The sequence below is a fragment of the Oryzias melastigma genome, linkage group LG16, assembly GCF_002922805.2.
Source record: "Oryzias melastigma strain HK-1 linkage group LG16, ASM292280v2, whole genome shotgun sequence".
Classification (NCBI taxonomy): domain Eukaryota; kingdom Metazoa; phylum Chordata; class Actinopteri; order Beloniformes; family Adrianichthyidae; genus Oryzias; species Oryzias melastigma.
Window position 1 is genome coordinate 4,672,496 of NC_050527.1, and position 17,701 is coordinate 4,690,196.

The following is a 17,701-nucleotide window of genomic DNA, read 5'->3' on the forward strand; positions in this document are numbered from 1 at the left end:
AAGTTAATGGCTCATCAGTGACCCACCATGACACAACAATGGGCTCTCGGACGAGAGGGGGGGAACTCTTCCCTGCGCGAATTTGCGCAGGCTTAGGAATTCTAGTGTTAAAGGTGATCAATGAAACCTTTGCACTTAGGTGTAAATCAGATTTATGCTAGCAAGAGAATATTTTATTTAAACACAGTGTTTTCTAGCTTCAAAAATCTACCTGTCAGCAGGGCCACGTCTCCTTCTTGATTGGGCTCTTCCACTTCCTTCTCTTTCATTTCTACATCCAATTCTGAGTCTTCTGATAAACTGATGCTTCCGATCAATAGTCTTTTCAGTGATCTGACTGAAAGAGGACAATTCAGCAATTCAGACAATTAGATGGTGCTTTTATAAACAAGAAAATAGATCAAACTTGTTCAGAATTACGGGATGCTTTTTCTGTTAACTAAACCCAGATAAATATCAACACATGTGGAGCAATCACATCTGATATGTCTTCCTATCAAACACGATCAAAAGGGAGATGCCCTCACCTTCATCCAAAGCATCATCAGCCGTCCTCTCCGGAGTGCTGTTGGAATGGGCTATCAGGTCGAAGCCTTTGTCTGACAGGAAATCCATCAGCCTGTGTCTGGGATCTGAGGACTTGTTGTCCGTCAAGCTGTCCTTGTCTTGATCTATTGGAGAAAACAGGTCTGCTTTAAGCCTTCAGAAAAAGTAAACATGAACGTTGGCACAAATTTAAGCCCAAGCGTGGACTCACCGCTGATTTTCAAACTTCCGTTATCAGTTGGGCTCAAAGAGGCATTTGCCCTGATGGAGACATAGAAACAAAAGAAATGTGATTTGGGGAATAATAGCTTTGGTTCTGGCCAAAAGGCTTTTGTTTTACACATTTTTTACATACATGGTGGGACTTAATGGAACTCCTCCACCAATTGAAGGCACCATTAATTTAATGGTTGCTCCGCTCTTCTTAAGATCATCCACTGCTGACTGTATTCTGTCAGTCCAACTAAAAATACAAATACACAGGGTTACCATGTGATGTTGGATTGGGTTTATCCAACTTGCAAACTTCTTGGACACTCACGTTTTCTTTTCTCCAACAGTCTGAGCAACTAATTCGTAGATCTGAGCACCACTGTCCCACGCAAATATGACGTAGAAAGCTTTTTGATCTGGGAAAACAAGAGGCAAAACATCAAGTATTGTAATTCTCCTTACAAAATTTTAAATTCAAATATCTAAATGTAAGCACAGTAAACCCTTTTCCCTGTTTTATAGAAATAAAGTGAATCATGTGTTTGGACTATTTCCAGAAACTCCCATTCTGGAGCAAACATTTGTCATGATGCCTATCCCCCTGGTATGTTTTGTTTCTTTTTTGTTCTGAAAATAAAGTTAAAAGAAAAGAGAGAGACAAAACATAAGTAAAAGACTGTTAACTGTATATACAGAACTGGAGTGAGTGACCCGTTACCCTTCTCGTTCCAAACAGGAAGTACCCGCTGGCTCCATGAAGCCAAAATCCCATTGACTTCAATTGAGGAATAAGCAGCTATTACTCAGTCACTATAATTATATATTTTTTCCTTATCATAAGTTGTTCAAGTTATAAACTGGCCAATCAGATGCCTCAGTAAAAGCATGTGGTGCCCGCTGGCCCCCAACTCAAACGTTTGATTAAGAGATTTTCCAGAACCTGCTTTCAGTGGAAGGGGTGAGGACTTTAAACAAGTTGATTGTCAAAAGTAGTCGTCATAGAAACACTGATTCAGATCAATTACTGTCGGCTGGCTCCAACATGGTGATACCTGTGTCGCAGAAAAATGGCGACTGAATTGGCTTCATTACGCTGGAGTCAGAGACAAAGAGTTTTCTATGGGTGATGTCACACCTTCTCTATCCAGTTCTCTATATACAGTCAATGTTAAGGACCCACTCTGATGAAAATGCTGTTTCTAACATGTCCTTGTGCAATTTTTCTGATAATGGGTGACATATATGAACATAAGGGATTTTAAAAAGGAGAAAATGTTGAGTATTTCTTTAAGACCCAGGTGTTTTGATTTTGGCTAACGATATTTTAATCCTAATTAAAAGACCACCGGGAAAGCTTTTAAAACAGATCAAAAGGTGATTGAAGTGGAGTGTGTATTTTACTAGTTTTGTCATGCTCCGCTAACCTGTTGCTACGTCCCGGAGGAAAGCCGAGTCCAGCTTAATAATGGGGCTTAGCATCTGTTTGCCATCTTGTGTAGAGGAACTCTTGCTCTGGCATTTGAGGACCATCTTGTCATCTTGCTTCTGTAGCAGAACCAGCATGTCTCCCAGCAGCACACACTGCACATCTGAAAAGGGGAGGGACATAGGAGGGGTGATATGATAAGCACATAAATCTAGAATACACATTCAAAATAAGTTTAATGAAGTTTGTGATCACAGCATCTTCAGTCTTTAACGTTTTTAATTATTTATTAAAAGGGAAGTTAGCTAAACCAGCTGTAGTACGGTCTCGTTTCCTTAGTGCATCTATTTCAATATTCAAATGTCAAAAAGGGGAATAAAAACCCACAACACTTAGCCAAAAACAAACATTTGCATAAGTAGGGCTCCTTTGGGTTACAAAAAAATGTTTCTACGTTCTATAAAAAAGTAAAAAGCAAAGGTTCCTGATGTTTTACTGCTGTTTCTCTGGTACATTTGCTTTAACTTTAATCAGAACTTTTTTTAAAATGTACATATTTATACGTACATTTTGTTATAATTAACCACATTAAATTTTCAGGTGTGGCTGAGAATTTTTACTCTGAAATTCATCAAACTCTTTTCTTACCAACAGCTTTCTCTCTGGTGACTTTCCAAATTAAAGGACCTTCATAAAGCATCGTCCTCTGAGTCATGTCGATATTCTGGAAAAACAAAAAAGGATGAGAAGATATTAATAAAGAAAACTTTACAAAACAAAAACTTTTGGGACAAAAAGTACCTTATATTCAGCATAAAGATCATTGCTTGTTTTGAGCCCTGATGTATCCAGTTTCCGCTGATACTCCTTCAGAATCTGGAAGAAATAAAACGGATTAAAGAATCAGAAATGAAGCGATGAGAATTTAACACAGCAAAAAGTTGAACATCAGTAAATAGATACTTAACAGTTGTTTAGTAACATTTGAGAGTGTATGCTGCTTACCAACAGGTTCTCCATTTTTTTGACCTCCTCATTGACATGATTCAGGATCCTCTTGCAGCATTCTGCGCTCTTCTCGACGCTCCTCTTCTCTATTGGGTTGTCTGCAGAGAAGACAAATGTTTTAAGAAAAGCAGAACATGTCTAGCAAAGCTAAAAAAAAAAAATAGTCTTTATAACCCACATTTAGAGTGCTTTACACCATTTACAGATCAGTCAATAAATATTGGACCCTCTTCACCATTCTGACATTTGATTTATAAATATAGTTACATGCTTCTCTCAAAACCCACCACTGTACCCTCTACTGCTCACTAAATTGTAGAGCTGGGTATCGCAAAGAATTTCCAGAATCAGTTCAACTCGATTCTCCCGAGCCTGGATTGATTTGATTCAATTTTTTCCCCGATTTTTTTAATCCACTCAATTCAATTCGATTTAATTCAATTTTGAGTTTACGCATTTAGAAATATATTAATAATCTACAACATGTTTAGAAGATATTCATATTAATCTGATACAGTTCACATAATTTAAAAAGTATTAGTGAAATTATAATGAGATTGCTGATAGCATACAGTGTTACATGGATTCTCAAACAGAGAAGCTCCAACAATTGTTCTGCCTCTCCTGGAAGGCGTTTCAGCTACTAGGTGGCGATCTACAGCGTGATCCAGAAGAAGAAAGTATGAGCAAAAAACATGCTTTAGAACACAAAAGGTTACTTTAAAAAATATTTCCTTAAAAGAGTTTAGGAATTCAGGCGTGTGAGTTTATAAAGATGTTTATTTAGTCAGTAATGTATGTTTAGGTCTACCGAGTGTTAGCATTAACCGTCTCTGGGAAATCCCATCATAAGTTAGCATCAAGCTAGCGGACTTTAGCATCATGTGCTAGATCGATCTCTACTTTTATGTATCAATTATTGATCTATTAAGTTTAGATTGATTCATATTTATTTCATCAGCCCAGCCCTACTATATTGGACTTTCTTATTCACTTGACGTAAAAATTCACTGGTTGCTGTTAATTTACAAAAATCTCCTTGGTCTTGGCCCTCCTAATTTAAGCCATCTTTTATTTCGAAGACAGTTTTTAAAAAGAATCTTAATGAGCATCTTAAAGAAATATGTTGCATTGACCTGGAGTTATGATTCAAATAATTTTAATAATTTAATGATTTTGCTGTTTTATCCTGATTGCCTGTGTCTCCTGTAACTTTTCTTTCTTCAAAGGTCTTGCCTTTTACCAGACCACAGTTAAAAATACTATTTTTTTTCTTAATCTGTCTTGCCTGGATAAATAAAGATTAAATAAATAAGTAAAATTTACAAACAATATTTTTCTATGCAGTAAAGTAATAAATTGACAGTAACAGCTGGAAAAAACCCCAATCCTTATTGTTTCTTGGGATTCTTCAGAGAAAAAAATTAAATAAACATGATGCATGTTGTGTGCCAGCTTTGAAAATGTTTGTTTCACTTCTGCACGTGTAGGAAAGATATGAGACACACCTGTGTTCTTTGCAATATTCTCCAGTAATAATGGATACTTTGTGAGTCTCTGCATCACCGTGGGAATAATGTCTTTGAGCTGCAACCTCCGGCACTGCGGTTTACTTTCCGCCTCCTAGGATAGAATCAGAATGTTAACATTTACTAATGTGAGTGCATCTTAATCTTAAAATGAACACAAATATGAGTCATTTTTTGAAGAAATGCATCAAGTACCAGGATAAAGGAGTTGAAGCGTGGGTCTTTCCTCTTGGCTTTGATCTGCTCCAGTGAATATTTCTGGTGACTGCAGAACCGGGCTGTTAGCTTCTGGAACCATTCTCCCTCTGGGCCACCAAACTAGAAAAACATGAATGAAGAATGAAGCTGTGCATTAAGACTGTTGACTAATATACTTTTATACAATAGAAATACTGCAGCAGTTACAATTGTAATAAAATAATGATATCATTGTTACTAATTCAAGAAAACGATCAAGAAATAAGAGGAGAAACTAAACAAATAAAGCTGAACTCACCAACTGAAGCACTGTGGTACTGATGGTTTTCACGATAAAGTTGTCCTCCAGGCGCAGCTTCTTCAGGTTCTCATAGAAGTTATCTGAGACACAGATCCACAACAGTTTTTCAGCTTCAAAAAAATATAATTTCTGTCCTAAATATCACGAATAACTTGTTCCCTTTATATCTAAACAGACACAGAAGAGTTTATAACTTTATTACACTGTTTTCTGTCACACACAACATTATTAATCCTTCAGTCACTGAGCATATGAAGGTCAAGTTTCCCTGCTGAGATGAGCAGTTTTTAGGGCACTCACAGTGCAGCTCGATGATTTCATCAAGGCTGGGGAAAATGGTCTCCAACTCATCGGCTGTCAGGAGCTGCTCCCTCCCTAAAGGCTTGGAGAAGACGGTCTGCAGGACGCTCAGCATTCGCACGTGAGCATGCTCTGTTGCAAACAGTTCTGGGGAGCACAGAAGGTTCAAATGAGGCGTTGAGCAGCCATGACGTCAGCTGGGCACCTTTAATTTCACTTTACTTCTGCTCACCGTTTATCACTTCCTGCCTCTTTGCTTCCTTCTTGCTGAGTTTCTTCACAGCATCCTGAGGAGCCACCTCCCTCCAGTTGGGCGGGTCCTGTTCCAGCTCCTGTAGGCGTGGGTCGATCTCCTCCAGGGAAGGGGAGGAGCTGGTGGGGGAGTGGCTGGGAATTTCTGGAGCCAGAATGGGACCCTCAAGACTAACAAAGCAAAAAAAAAAGGTTTCAGGAATGATTACCGCTACATTAAAGCAATGTTTTCAACCAGTGTGCCATGAGACGGTCAGGTGTGTTGCGGAAAATTATTCAATTTCACCCAATTAGTCCAAAAAGCATTTACAATTACGAGAATATCACAACCTATATTTGATTTGTGTTTGATTCTTACTCAAGACACTTTTATAAGAATAACTGTATCGTGTCATTTGTTTTGCTGTTTTAGTTGCTGGTGTGCCTTGTGATCTTTACCAATAAAAAGTGAACCGCATCTCACAAAAGGTTGAAAAACATTACTTTAAAGAATGAGTAAGTAGCTATAAAATGAAGAGAAACCTGATGAAATAATAAAGAATAGGACAATCTTATACTGGCTTGTGAACTTCAAACTTGTGTTTTACTGCAATGTGGAACAGTTTTATTAAAAAAAAAAAAAAAGACAAGTTCTCCCAAATAATTAAGCTGCTCAATGTAAAGTTACACTATGAACATAAACTGGTTAAAATGAAAGAACTGAGTAGATTACTATTTAATTATGTGTTCTAATTCATTAAATCAAGCATAACTGGTCTTTTAAAGTCCCCCTCCAATGAAAATCATGTTCGAGTTTTTAACATGTATGTGTGGCATTTGTCTTCTGAAAGAGAAAAAATATAATAAGAAATCATTTCATGTTTGCATTTTCGAGTATTTCTCCTTTTAAGTCACTCAAAGTGTGGTTGAAAAACTCAGTTTGAATTCCTGAAACTTTCATACATCACAGTAGCTAGCTGGCCCGAATGCAGCTGTAGGGGCCGGAGAAGATAAGATAACAACCCGTTTCTGTGGGATGCCTAAATGGTCATGTTTTATTTATATTTTTTCATGGGCTTATCAAAGTGTGTGTCTTGCTAGAATAGAATAGAATAGAAGAATAGAAAATACTTTATTAATCCCTTTGGAGGTCCTCAGGGAAATTCAAGAATGTTGTGTGTGCTAGCATGTCTGGGGGAAATAAGGGGCGGGGTTACACAGCTCAGCACCATAAGCCACGGCCACACAGAGGGACTTTTTGAAAAGAAGGCTTCAGATCAACTGGAAAAATGGCTTTTTAAGATATCTAGGATGTGGAATTTTTGTTAAAAACATTACAGTCCTAATTAAAACCCCACTGGGAACGTTTAAAGAAAATTAAAAAAAAATGTTGTAGGGGGACTTTAAGTGCTATTTACATGTAGTTTAATATTCATGTAAATGATTCTGTAGAGACTTAAGAGACTTCCTTTTGTCCTGCGTTACACCACGTCTGAAAATGACGGACTAGAGTGGAGAGAATCCTGAATGAGATTAAAGTTTTGACTGTAATATTTGATTATTATTATTAGATTTTTGTGAAAAATATCAGAGCTACAAGAAATTTGTAGATCATTTAAATACTCAGAAAGCTGCAGTTTTAATCGTAAGTTCATTTTAAAAATTGCTACAAGAACATGTTAAAAACACAAAAAATACGATTTCATTGGATCTTTAGAATGAAGAATTCTACTGAAGCAGAAAGTCCCAACGGATGGATTCAAACGAAGTAAAAGGCAAATGATGACATAAACCAATAAACCAACTGAACTAGAGGAGACATTAACATTGTACAAAAATTGGTGAAAAAGAAAAAAAAATTATGCTAAGATTTAGACTACTAAACAACTCAATGTTTTATCAGTTTTAACACTGGTGCTAAATCCCCAGTGTTAAAGATTGGCATTTAAATTTAACCATATTACGAAGAAGCAAATTTAGTAAAGATTTATTTTAAATAAAAATATTTCAATATCATTTATACTATCCACCAATTATCAACTAACCTTCTGTTGCTTGAATAGAAAGATAAATACAGAAAGTAAGTAAAGTTTGGTATTGAATAAAGCAGGTTGCTGCACTGATTCATTAGACCCTTAACAACTGGACATGCTGTCTGTCCCTGCTGAGCACCAGTCCTGCTGGGGAGCGTTAGGAAGAGGTTTGTCCATCTTACGGATGGAGGTGCTGGGGGGTGAGCGGGGAGGGTGGTGTTGTCGAGGCAGTGGGAGGCTGGAGGTCCACGTCACTACGAGAGCGAGATTGTTTGGCCCGAGAAGAGCCACGGCGTCGGGACGGCTGGCGGTCCACACGGGCGCTCTCGCTGCGCCCAATTTTCCTACTAAGGGAGTGAAGGTGGGAGAGGACCAGTAAGATGAGGATGAAAGGACAGGAAGAACCAAACTGATGCAGAAAATCAAAAGTTAAAATTTTAAGAGAATGTTTAAGAAAATGATTAAAATAAATAATGAAAAAGGGGGAAAGAACAAGATAAAGGAAGGTAGATGAACAGAACTAGAATGACAAAGAAATATGCATAAAATGTGATTTGCATATTTCTGTTAGCAGAAATGAAACATGCAGGTTCCATACAATTTAAACATGGTAGCACTGAAATGCTGATCGACAACAGTAAACAGGGAATCACGTAGTTACAGCTCAGTCCTCTGCACTTTACTATACTGTAAATTAACTTTCAGGAAAACAACAGTTTCAACAAGATTCTGGTTTTTACACAATGTTCAACAACTGCATAAACAATTCAGCTCGTCTCAACAATTAAGCTAATTCTTAAAAAAAATACTTAGCCATGTTTATGCTGTCAGGAGCACAAGGCTAAAAGTGAGGTGTGTAAGGGTGCGTGTGCCACGCTCTCTGTTTGCGTCATATTTGATCAGTACATGGCCTGAAGCATGTCCGTGACTCTGTCAAGGCGCTGTCACCCACCTTGTCTTCCGTCTGCAAAAATATGGGACACCACACTGTTACACACCCTCCTTCAGACCACTATTGTTAGCCACATTTACTAGTATATACTTGCACATGCACACCCCAATGTGACAGGTTAAACATATGTTTTGAGCTACCATGACAGCTGCATGCCAGACTGGACGCCAAAGCCCCGGACACAACATGTAACCGCACATACGGAGGAGACAAGCAAGGCGAAGGACGGACCCTGACTACGGCGGATGCGGACATCTTGGAAAGCACATAAAATGAGCAGCTAAAAAACAAAACAGCATGTATCTTTAATCTTCATGTCATTAAAAATATAGACTCCAAATATCTCAGTCTATAGGAAACACTCCATACTGCTAACAAATACCAGATAAAAATAGTACAAAAATTGCCAACAAAGCTGCAATAAAGCTAAGAGATAAACCTCAGATCGCAACAGAACACACAACAACTCAACAAAGACAGAACAACAGTGAGGAAGAGAACAGGTGTCATTTGAGAAGAAGAAACAAAGGAGAAGGGGTAAGAAGGGATGAGGAGGTTATAGAGGCCGAGTCCATGTTCGCTGGATGAGGATTCTTGTAAAAACTGCAGGCTGTTAGCGCTCAGGAGCAGCAGACAGCAGACCAAAAGCTAGCACACAGCAGGGACAGACAGCTGGGGGAGTTTTACCACGCTCCCTCGGCTAGCACAGTTCAGACAGACTTGTTCGGGTTTGAAAACTTTCACTGTTTCTTAAATGTAATAGCTTTTAATCATTTTAGAAATCCTCGTTATCTGATGACCTCTTTCTCATGTCAGCCGCGTCAGGAATCTCACCTCTCTTTCTCTACAGGCTCTTCTGCGGGGAGATCTACGGGGGAGATGGGCTCCCCAATACACGGCACAACAGTCAACCCAACAGGGGACACGTCGCCCGACTCTGACTGGGATGGAGGCTCCAAGCGATTGCTTGTGTGACCTACAGTGAAAACAATCATGAAGGTAAAGAAACTACTTTTTTAAATCTATGAACCAATGAAATGATACCCTCAGAATAATCTGATCTCCATCGTTTAAACTGCAATTTGCACAGTCATGTTTTATACCTTTCCCATCCACATTAAAGGTCTCTGAGCTGGTGTTGACGCCGTTGTTTCCAGGGCGATCACTGCTCTCCCCACTCCCAATTATGGAAAGCTTTTTGGTGATGGTGACAGGAGCAGGAGGCTCGGGCACGGGGATCTTTGTACTCTCCCGACTTGGGTGTACTTCACGAGAAGAAAGAATAAAAATAATGCAGCTACAGAAAAAAAGGAAACAAACTCAGACGATAAAAAATGAAAATAAGAGTGGCAGAAACTTTGTGATGAAAAAAAAAGGGGGAAATTTTGCAATCAAGTTCTACTAAGTGAATACCGGGGTTAGTTTAAAAGAAAGTACAGCAGTTATCCTTCAAGTTAGCTTTGTGTTAACAGAACAACTAATGAATGAAACATTCAATATTGTGACAGAAACTCCCCAAAACACATCGTGAGAATAACACCCCACCAACATCTGCCCCTGGATCTACTAGGAACATGCAGGCATGCTTGCACTTTGATTAGTTTGTGATCATTCTAGAGATGGAAAAGGCGGCAGACTCTGAACGAAGGGTACCTTCAGCGTCCGTTTTTGATTTGAGATCGGCTGCAGTAGGAAAAGAAGGGCAGGAGAACATGTTTTCAGCTGTACCAATGAAGCTGTTTTAAATATAAACCCTTTTGAATGCTTAGAACTAGAGCTGCACCAATACGGATCCAATAGATCTATAATTAGGACCCGAAGTGCACTGGTCGTCTATACCAGGGGTCACCAACACGTCGCCCGCGGGCGCCAGGTCGCCCGCGAGCTCCACATCAGTCGCCCGCAGGTGTCTTCTAAAAATAGCACAACTCACTTGTGAGCTGCTCGAAAATTTTATTTTATTATGATGCAATTTTTTAAAAATCACACCTGCCTTTATGAAGAATAAAAAATTAAAACATCTTAAAAATAGATGTTCATTATTTCTAAAGCCTATCCCGCTTTTTTTCTTTTTTTAAATTGTCTGATCTGAGCGCTGTACAGCCGTGCGCACCGAGAAGTCCCGCAGCGTCAAAGCGCTTCAGAAATTGCGGTTCATACGGAATCGCGCAGCAGCTCCTCCTCCTAATTTCCTCATCACTTCACCTGCAGATGCACTTTTGCAGCTTGGAGCCTGAAGTCTCATGAGCGCGATCGATGTGACAGAAACTTGAATTTATGTTGTGGTGTTTTCAGACAGAAAAAAAGGTCCAGATTCTTTCCTGTTAGAATGCTTTTTCTTTAAAACGCCGAACAGACTTCTCTGTCTTCTGTGTCGAGCTGCGCTGCACGCGCCCCAGACAGAGCTGTGACGTCACCCACATGCTCCCTTTAAATGAAAAAAAAAAAAAAAATACTTGTTCTCGTTCATCGTCGTGTTTTTAATGACTTATCGCGTGAGTTGGTTTGTGCTTTATCGCAAAATTATAATTTAATGGAAACAGTGTCATTTCGAAGCTGTTTTTTTTTTGTTGAAATTCCTAGAATTTCCATAAAGTTTTCGGCAAATGTGTGATGGAAACTCAGCTAATAACAAAGAATGAGGCGTCCCCTTCTCCCTTTCCCACATGGAGACACCGAGAATATTTGATTATTAGTTATCTTTAATGGAAACACAGTTTGCAAAGAAAAAAAAAACTCGCATTTTTCGAAAAAAAAGTTTTTGCGCGTAGAGGAGCTGTTTGGGGGCGTATTGAAATGGATGGATATTTTTCGCAGAACTGTGATGGAAATGGACTTTTTTCTGATTAAATGTATCTGTCCGAGTACAGCACAGCGGGCGCCATGACACACCCCACAGCGTCACAGCTGATCGTGCATCTCTGTAAAATCAATAACCAAGATTTCCTCATCGCTTCATCTGTAGCCGACCTTCTGCAGCCTGAATACTTGTTCTGGACATTCTTTTACATTCCACTGAACAGACTTCTCACTTGCATCTGAGACTGTCAGTGGACTTGCTGCACGAGCCAGCGCGGCACGCACGCACCACACTGCTGTGATGTCACTCAAATGGTCCTTTTTAGACGATCAAATAAAAAAACACACATTGACGAGTTTATAATGACTTATCGCGTGAGTTGGTTTGTGTTTTATTGCATTATTATGAAACCGTATCATTGCGACACTGTTTTTTTTTTGTTGTTAATTCCTAGAATTTGGTTCAAGTTTCATGTGTAATGAAGCAGAACCCAGAGCTGCTGAGTGTTTCTGCATGGTGCGTTCACTGAGCCCCGGATATCGGCAGTAAAACGAAGCAGTTTATCAGAGAAAACATAGAACACCGGCACTGATCCGGATATAATCGATTGATTAAATAGTCTCGACGTTTTCTCTGAAAAACTGATTTGTTTTGCTGCGGATTGTATAAAAATGACAAAGTTTAGTGGACTGAGTTGGGCCGAGTGGCTGTTCACTTATGTCCAGAGGTCAGTGAACGCACCATGTGCAGATTCTTGTCTGCTGCGGGATCTGTTAATCAACCTGTTCAGAGGTTTAAGGAAAATAAAGGGACGGGTGCATGAGACTGAATTAAAGCGTTTGAGGAGCGTATCCACTAATAACAGTTATAATTAATTAATAATAATTAATTAATAAGTTATAATTTAATTAAAAACATTTCATTTGGTCATTACCTCAAAATGTGACAAGATCTGTTGAGGTTAATAAAGTTCTGAATATTGATATTTGTTTCCTAGCTTGTTGTCATTATTGATAATTATGCTAAGAAATCAGTGTCTTCACATAGAGAAGTATCATTATTCATTATTAATAATGTAGAACTAAAGGCAAACTAAGCAAATTTATTATTTCAAACTGGTAGCCCTTCGTATGATTTAGTACCCATGAAGTAGCCCGCAGTTTCAAAAAGGTTGGTGACCCCTGGTCTATACATTTTCTCTTTTCTGGCCTTATCTATTTGGTTTAAGCCTTCAGTTGAGAGTGGCATTCAGCTACTGTAGCTACTGTAGTAATTCCTTTCTGCAGCAGAAGAATTGTCTGAATAATTAACCAACAGATCCCTCCAAAAATCAAATTAACATTCAATTAAAATTTAATTATAAGGACAAAACAAGAAAAAAACATACATGGCCTCCAGGGTGGAATGCTGGGAAAAAACGGTTTGGGTTTCTTCGGGGTGTCTTCCTTCTTAGTCTGAAAAGACGACATAGGTAGATACTGAACAGGTGAAAAGTCTGAACCCCTGAAATAACCAATGTATTTAGCCTCATTACAGTAACTTGAAGAAGGATTCTGTGTTTACCTTAGTTTGTCTCTTGAAGAACATTCCTTTGGACTTGGACTTACTATCAGCTCCCCTTGTTTTAACATCCAGGTGCTTCATATAGGCCGTCACTGCTGCAAAGATGGATTGGCTGGGGACAAAGGTAAGAGATAAAATATTTAGTTTTTTTTTTTTCTTAATTCTTTAAGTGGACCATTAAACTGGATCATGTTTGTCAATGTTAGAGTAAAGTCAGCTTTTCTATTTTATTGACTATTGTCAGTTATTTCCCATTAAAGCTACAAAGAAGAGAAAACAATCCTTTCACAGATTTCTAGCATACTCTGGAGCAGGGGTGCCCACACCTTTTAGCATGCAAGTTACTTTTGAAATGAACACCTCCAAAAGATCTACTTTTAGTATAATAAAACCATGTATCATTATCATAATTTCAAATTTTCATTTTTTTCACCCTTCAACAATTTACAGACTCGTGAAAAGCAGATTTTAAAGTGACTTTAAAGTTGGTACATTTAGAGTAACATTTAGAATATGTAAGATTGTACCATGATTGGAAGGTAAGTTGGAGGCTGACAACACCCTCAGCCCAGATTTGAAAAATGCAAAAGAAAAAGGGGGTGGGCTGAGTAGGGGAGGTGTGGTCTAGATCTGTGATTGACAGTGAGGTTAGCTTGAGGTAACGTAGTCACTCTGCATCTTCAATACGGAGAGTAAAGTGACACAAGTATCTCAACAGAACTTTCTGTGGAGGTTGAGGATTTTTCTCCTCCACCTTCTCCCGAGCTAGGCGCTCATGGTCCAGACTGAAGGAGACCGGTGGCAAAATTCTGCTAGCATAAAAAGATAAAAAGCTAACATATTAATTTAACAATCCAGAGTGAAACGTTCATTGCCAATCCCATCACCAGGGTGGAGTTTACTGGATTCAATGCCAACTGCAGTGAAATACTGTTGCCTAAATTCTAAGTCCACCAGAAAGTTGTTCAAGTCAGTAGATTTTTGACAACCAAAAGAAATACACCAATGAGCCATGCTAAAGCTAACATGCCAACGATTCAATCAAAGATGGGTGGGGTTTTTATACTGGAGCTGCAGAGCATGACGCTGTGAAACTTCTGGAATGACCAATCACAAAACTCAACTGTAATACCTAATTTCAACCTGTAGGGGGCAGCACACAGACAGTTTTAGACTGTAAATTTAGGAATTAAACAAGGACCAACAGACAGCCCTTTTAAAGCCCCATTTATAGAGGTCAACAACCAAAAAAAGTTGATCTAGTGCTTGGCTATCCTTTAAAAAGTTCTCCTCTGTCATTATTCCTTCAACCACTTAAATCAGGGGTGTCAAACTCAATTGCACAGTGGGCCAAAATCCAAAGCCAGCCCAAACAGCATTAACATTCATTGAGCACAAAAACTTTAAAAACGTAACTTTTTAAACATAACTATAAATAAAAACAGGCCTGAATATTATTCCAGAATAAAGCAACTTAAACCTTAAATAACTTGATTTTCACACATTTAACTCAAACAATTGGACCTGTGTTCTTGTAGATGCTGCAGCGCACAGTGTACCACAACAGAAAAGTGTCATGTGGGTTTTGTTCAAAGTTTTTTTTGTTATTGACCTTGGGTCAGTCGAGGAGAAATAAGGCACATTGGGAGCAACATGCTAAGGAGTTTGAAGGTGCTTTCACACCGAATGCGATTCGAGCGACAAATTTCCATGCCCCACCCCTGTTTCGCAGCGCGGCAAATTCGCTGCTCGCCGCCTGCCAAAAATGTGAGAAGGGCTACTAGAACTGTCACTTAGAATGAATGGAAGACACATACGATGTAGAGGAGTAAGGTTTATTAATTGTGAAGAGTTCTACAAAAACGTCGGTAGTCATGTCTCCAAGTTTGAGTTAATATTATATTATTATGACAGCCACTTCCGCTGTGTTTCTGTGTCTCTGTGGCTGAGCTTTAAAGGCTGACTGTTTTGTATTAATCCGAGGGGGTAAAATATATCAGGAGACCTTTTTCCTTTTTCTTAAATGTTTCGATGAGGCCCGAGCCAGCAGCCTCCGCACCCCGCAGCGTCTGTCTGCCGGCATATGGAGCGAGTGAGCTCCACCGAGGGAGCGAAAGCTGACGATCTGTCCAGACTGTATCCCGCCTTCACCCAAAAGTAGCTGGATGAACTCTGCAAACCTGCGGCTCAAATGGGTAAAGGAAAAAGATGAAAGTTCTGGACAAAAACGCTCACTTTGGAAAGGTATTCTACCTGCTGATCGAGTCACTGAAAACGTCACGTGTCCAAAGCTGAGTTCCTGGTTGGCAGATGCGACGCAGCGACCTGTCAAACTTCAGGTATTTACATTTTGGCCGTGCCACCCAATTTGCACCTCGCCGCTGGCAGACTTTCGCGCCACGCCCATCGCTCATATCACGCCGAGAACTTCAATTCGCCTCAGAGCGTGCTTGTACTAATGAATTAACATTGCCGCGCGAAGTGCGTTCGATGTGAATGCACCTTGACGCCCAACACTAAAACTTTTCTGAACTTTAGGAGGAAGATGTTTGATTGGCTGCTCGGCATGCCAATAAAGTTACATACTTCAGGGCGAGGATGATGATTGGCTGATTGCAATTTTTATTTGAAACTATACTTTTATTTTCTTTGTTTATTTTTGAAGGCCCGCAATTGATCATTTTGGGCACCCCTACTCTGGAGAAATGCACAAAAACTGGACAAAATCAGCACAAGTAATTTAGATGAAAAATTGATGGTTGAAATAGAGATGAAGGAAAAAGTTGAGAGAAAGAGAAAAGCAGTAGGAGTGTAAAGAAGTGGAAAGAAGCGGATTTCTATTAGCCCTTACTTTAAGAAATAATACTAAAGGCAGAATTAGAATAAGTCTCACACCCTTAGAAACATTGCTAGAGTAAGATATTTAAAAACAAAACAAAATAAATAAAGATCTAAAACCATTAGTAAATCAAAAGGGAGCCAAACTCATTAAAAGTATGAAACTCACCACTTTTCCTCATCCATCACAATTGTAGGTCTGCAAAAAGGATTAATGCACACGCGTCAACAGCGATTCCAAATGACAGTGTGATATAAACACAAGCTCACCTCTTTCTTTTTAGTAACATGTTTTCTTTCTCGTGCTCGCCTGATTACTGACTGTGATTTGGGTTGTTTAAACCTGAAATAACTATTCTTCTCTGGATCCAACTCTAAGCTGATGAATATGTAGCAGTCGCAGATGAAGCAACTGATCATGTTCCTCCCAAAAAAGTTAAACTCAAGAAGTCAAAACCCTAACTACAAAGTCGCCTGCTCCTTTAAATTTAAACTCCACTTCCAAACCTGAACTCCATGAAGCAAAATCGACCCTCGACTGTCTAAAACTTCCTGCCAGATTTAGGTTTCTCCAGCTTAACGTATGCAGCTAGAATTTCAAACCCTCTGCACAGTGGAAGCATCCATTTAAGCATGTTTTTCTCTGATGCAACATGCAGGCAACACTGCAGAAATTTGACACGTGTGCGCGGAACTGAACATGCACGAAGGGAGGGAGGAGTTTTGAAGAGATTTCTCCTGAACAAACCAATCAAAAGTTTGCACCACCAGACAGACCAATGAGCTACAAATGGGATACTGTCACTGTGTTGTGGGATGTTGGGTACATAAAGAGAGGAAGAACGATGATGACTGTCAAGGAAATGCATGGAGTGAGACTTGAGGAAAAGTTTGTGCAGCAGAGGCTGAGATCCAACAGTGTGGCTGCGAGGGAAAGCTTGAAAGGGAAAATGATTCAGAGTCCTGGGCGCTGTCAATCCACAGGAAGAAAGCTGCTTGTGCACAGCACATCTATCCTTTCCATTAGTTTTTTTCCCTCTTTCTCCTGCCTGACAAGATGAAGTTAGACATCCGCCTGCCCTCTGCCTGGCCTTCTGTCCCTCACTGTCTCATTTACTTCTAGTACAGAATAACCACAGGGTCAACCACAGATTACTTTCCCTCCAAATCTCTTGGTTTCTTTCTTTAACTGTCCTCCTGGCAGAAGCTGATAACCCCATGACTCTTTCACACCGAGAGCCTTCCTTCAGATGTGTTACCCCTCAGCTGCCCCACCCCCTATTGGCAAAATGCCAGTGTAAAGCCTTCCTGCCAGCGTGGCACAGCCGGCTCCATCTTTTCCTTCTTACCACTTTGCTTTCTGTTCCAGTTCAGTTTCAGGCTCCCTGCTCTAATGAGCTTATTACTCCCCCTATTTTTCTGCTGCATCTTTTCCAGCTGTGTGTGTGTGTGTGTGTGCTTTCATCGAGTTTGATAAAAATGTAGCAACATCACAGGAGCTCACAGAATCACAACAAATATGTAAGTCTGAGCAGAAAAGAAGCAGAAATAGCTTTGTTTGACTTGTTTGCATTCAGAGCAACATTGTTGTTTAATTCATTATGAGAGATTTATTTGAGCTGCATCATAAAAAGCTAAAAATTATGAAGAATGATTGTGGTTGGAAAAGTGACATTATTCTGAGGTTTTCATGAAATCTCTTTTTCTACGGTCTGACTAAAGATAATTAACACCAATGCCAGTTTTCAACTACATCTCCTCCA

General features: G+C 39.4%; 1 protein-coding gene across 1 annotated transcript in view; it reads right to left on the bottom strand.

The window, feature by feature from the left end:
- arhgef1b (Rho guanine nucleotide exchange factor (GEF) 1b) overlaps positions 1-17,701 on the bottom strand; it is a 52,077-nt gene that overhangs the window by 4,125 nt on the left and 30,251 nt on the right. The window contains exons 8-29 of the mRNA XM_036215895.1: positions 16,108-16,137; positions 13,101-13,212; positions 12,925-12,991; positions 10,391-10,420; positions 9,841-10,002; positions 9,572-9,713; positions 8,738-8,749; positions 7,968-8,132; positions 5,754-5,944; positions 5,522-5,668; positions 5,219-5,301; positions 4,918-5,040; positions 4,702-4,816; positions 3,191-3,291; positions 2,987-3,061; positions 2,834-2,909; positions 2,184-2,348; positions 1,088-1,175; positions 902-1,009; positions 758-807; positions 528-671; positions 186-337 (exon numbers count right to left, since the gene is read on the bottom strand). Of these exons, the coding sequence (XP_036071788.1) occupies positions 186-337; positions 528-671; positions 758-807; positions 902-1,009; positions 1,088-1,175; positions 2,184-2,348; positions 2,834-2,909; positions 2,987-3,061; positions 3,191-3,291; positions 4,702-4,816; positions 4,918-5,040; positions 5,219-5,301; positions 5,522-5,668; positions 5,754-5,944; positions 7,968-8,132; positions 8,738-8,749; positions 9,572-9,713; positions 9,841-10,002; positions 10,391-10,420; positions 12,925-12,991; positions 13,101-13,212; positions 16,108-16,137 (2,338 nt within the window). The remainder of the gene's footprint in view (positions 1-185; positions 338-527; positions 672-757; positions 808-901; positions 1,010-1,087; positions 1,176-2,183; positions 2,349-2,833; positions 2,910-2,986; positions 3,062-3,190; positions 3,292-4,701; positions 4,817-4,917; positions 5,041-5,218; positions 5,302-5,521; positions 5,669-5,753; positions 5,945-7,967; positions 8,133-8,737; positions 8,750-9,571; positions 9,714-9,840; positions 10,003-10,390; positions 10,421-12,924; positions 12,992-13,100; positions 13,213-16,107; positions 16,138-17,701) is intronic.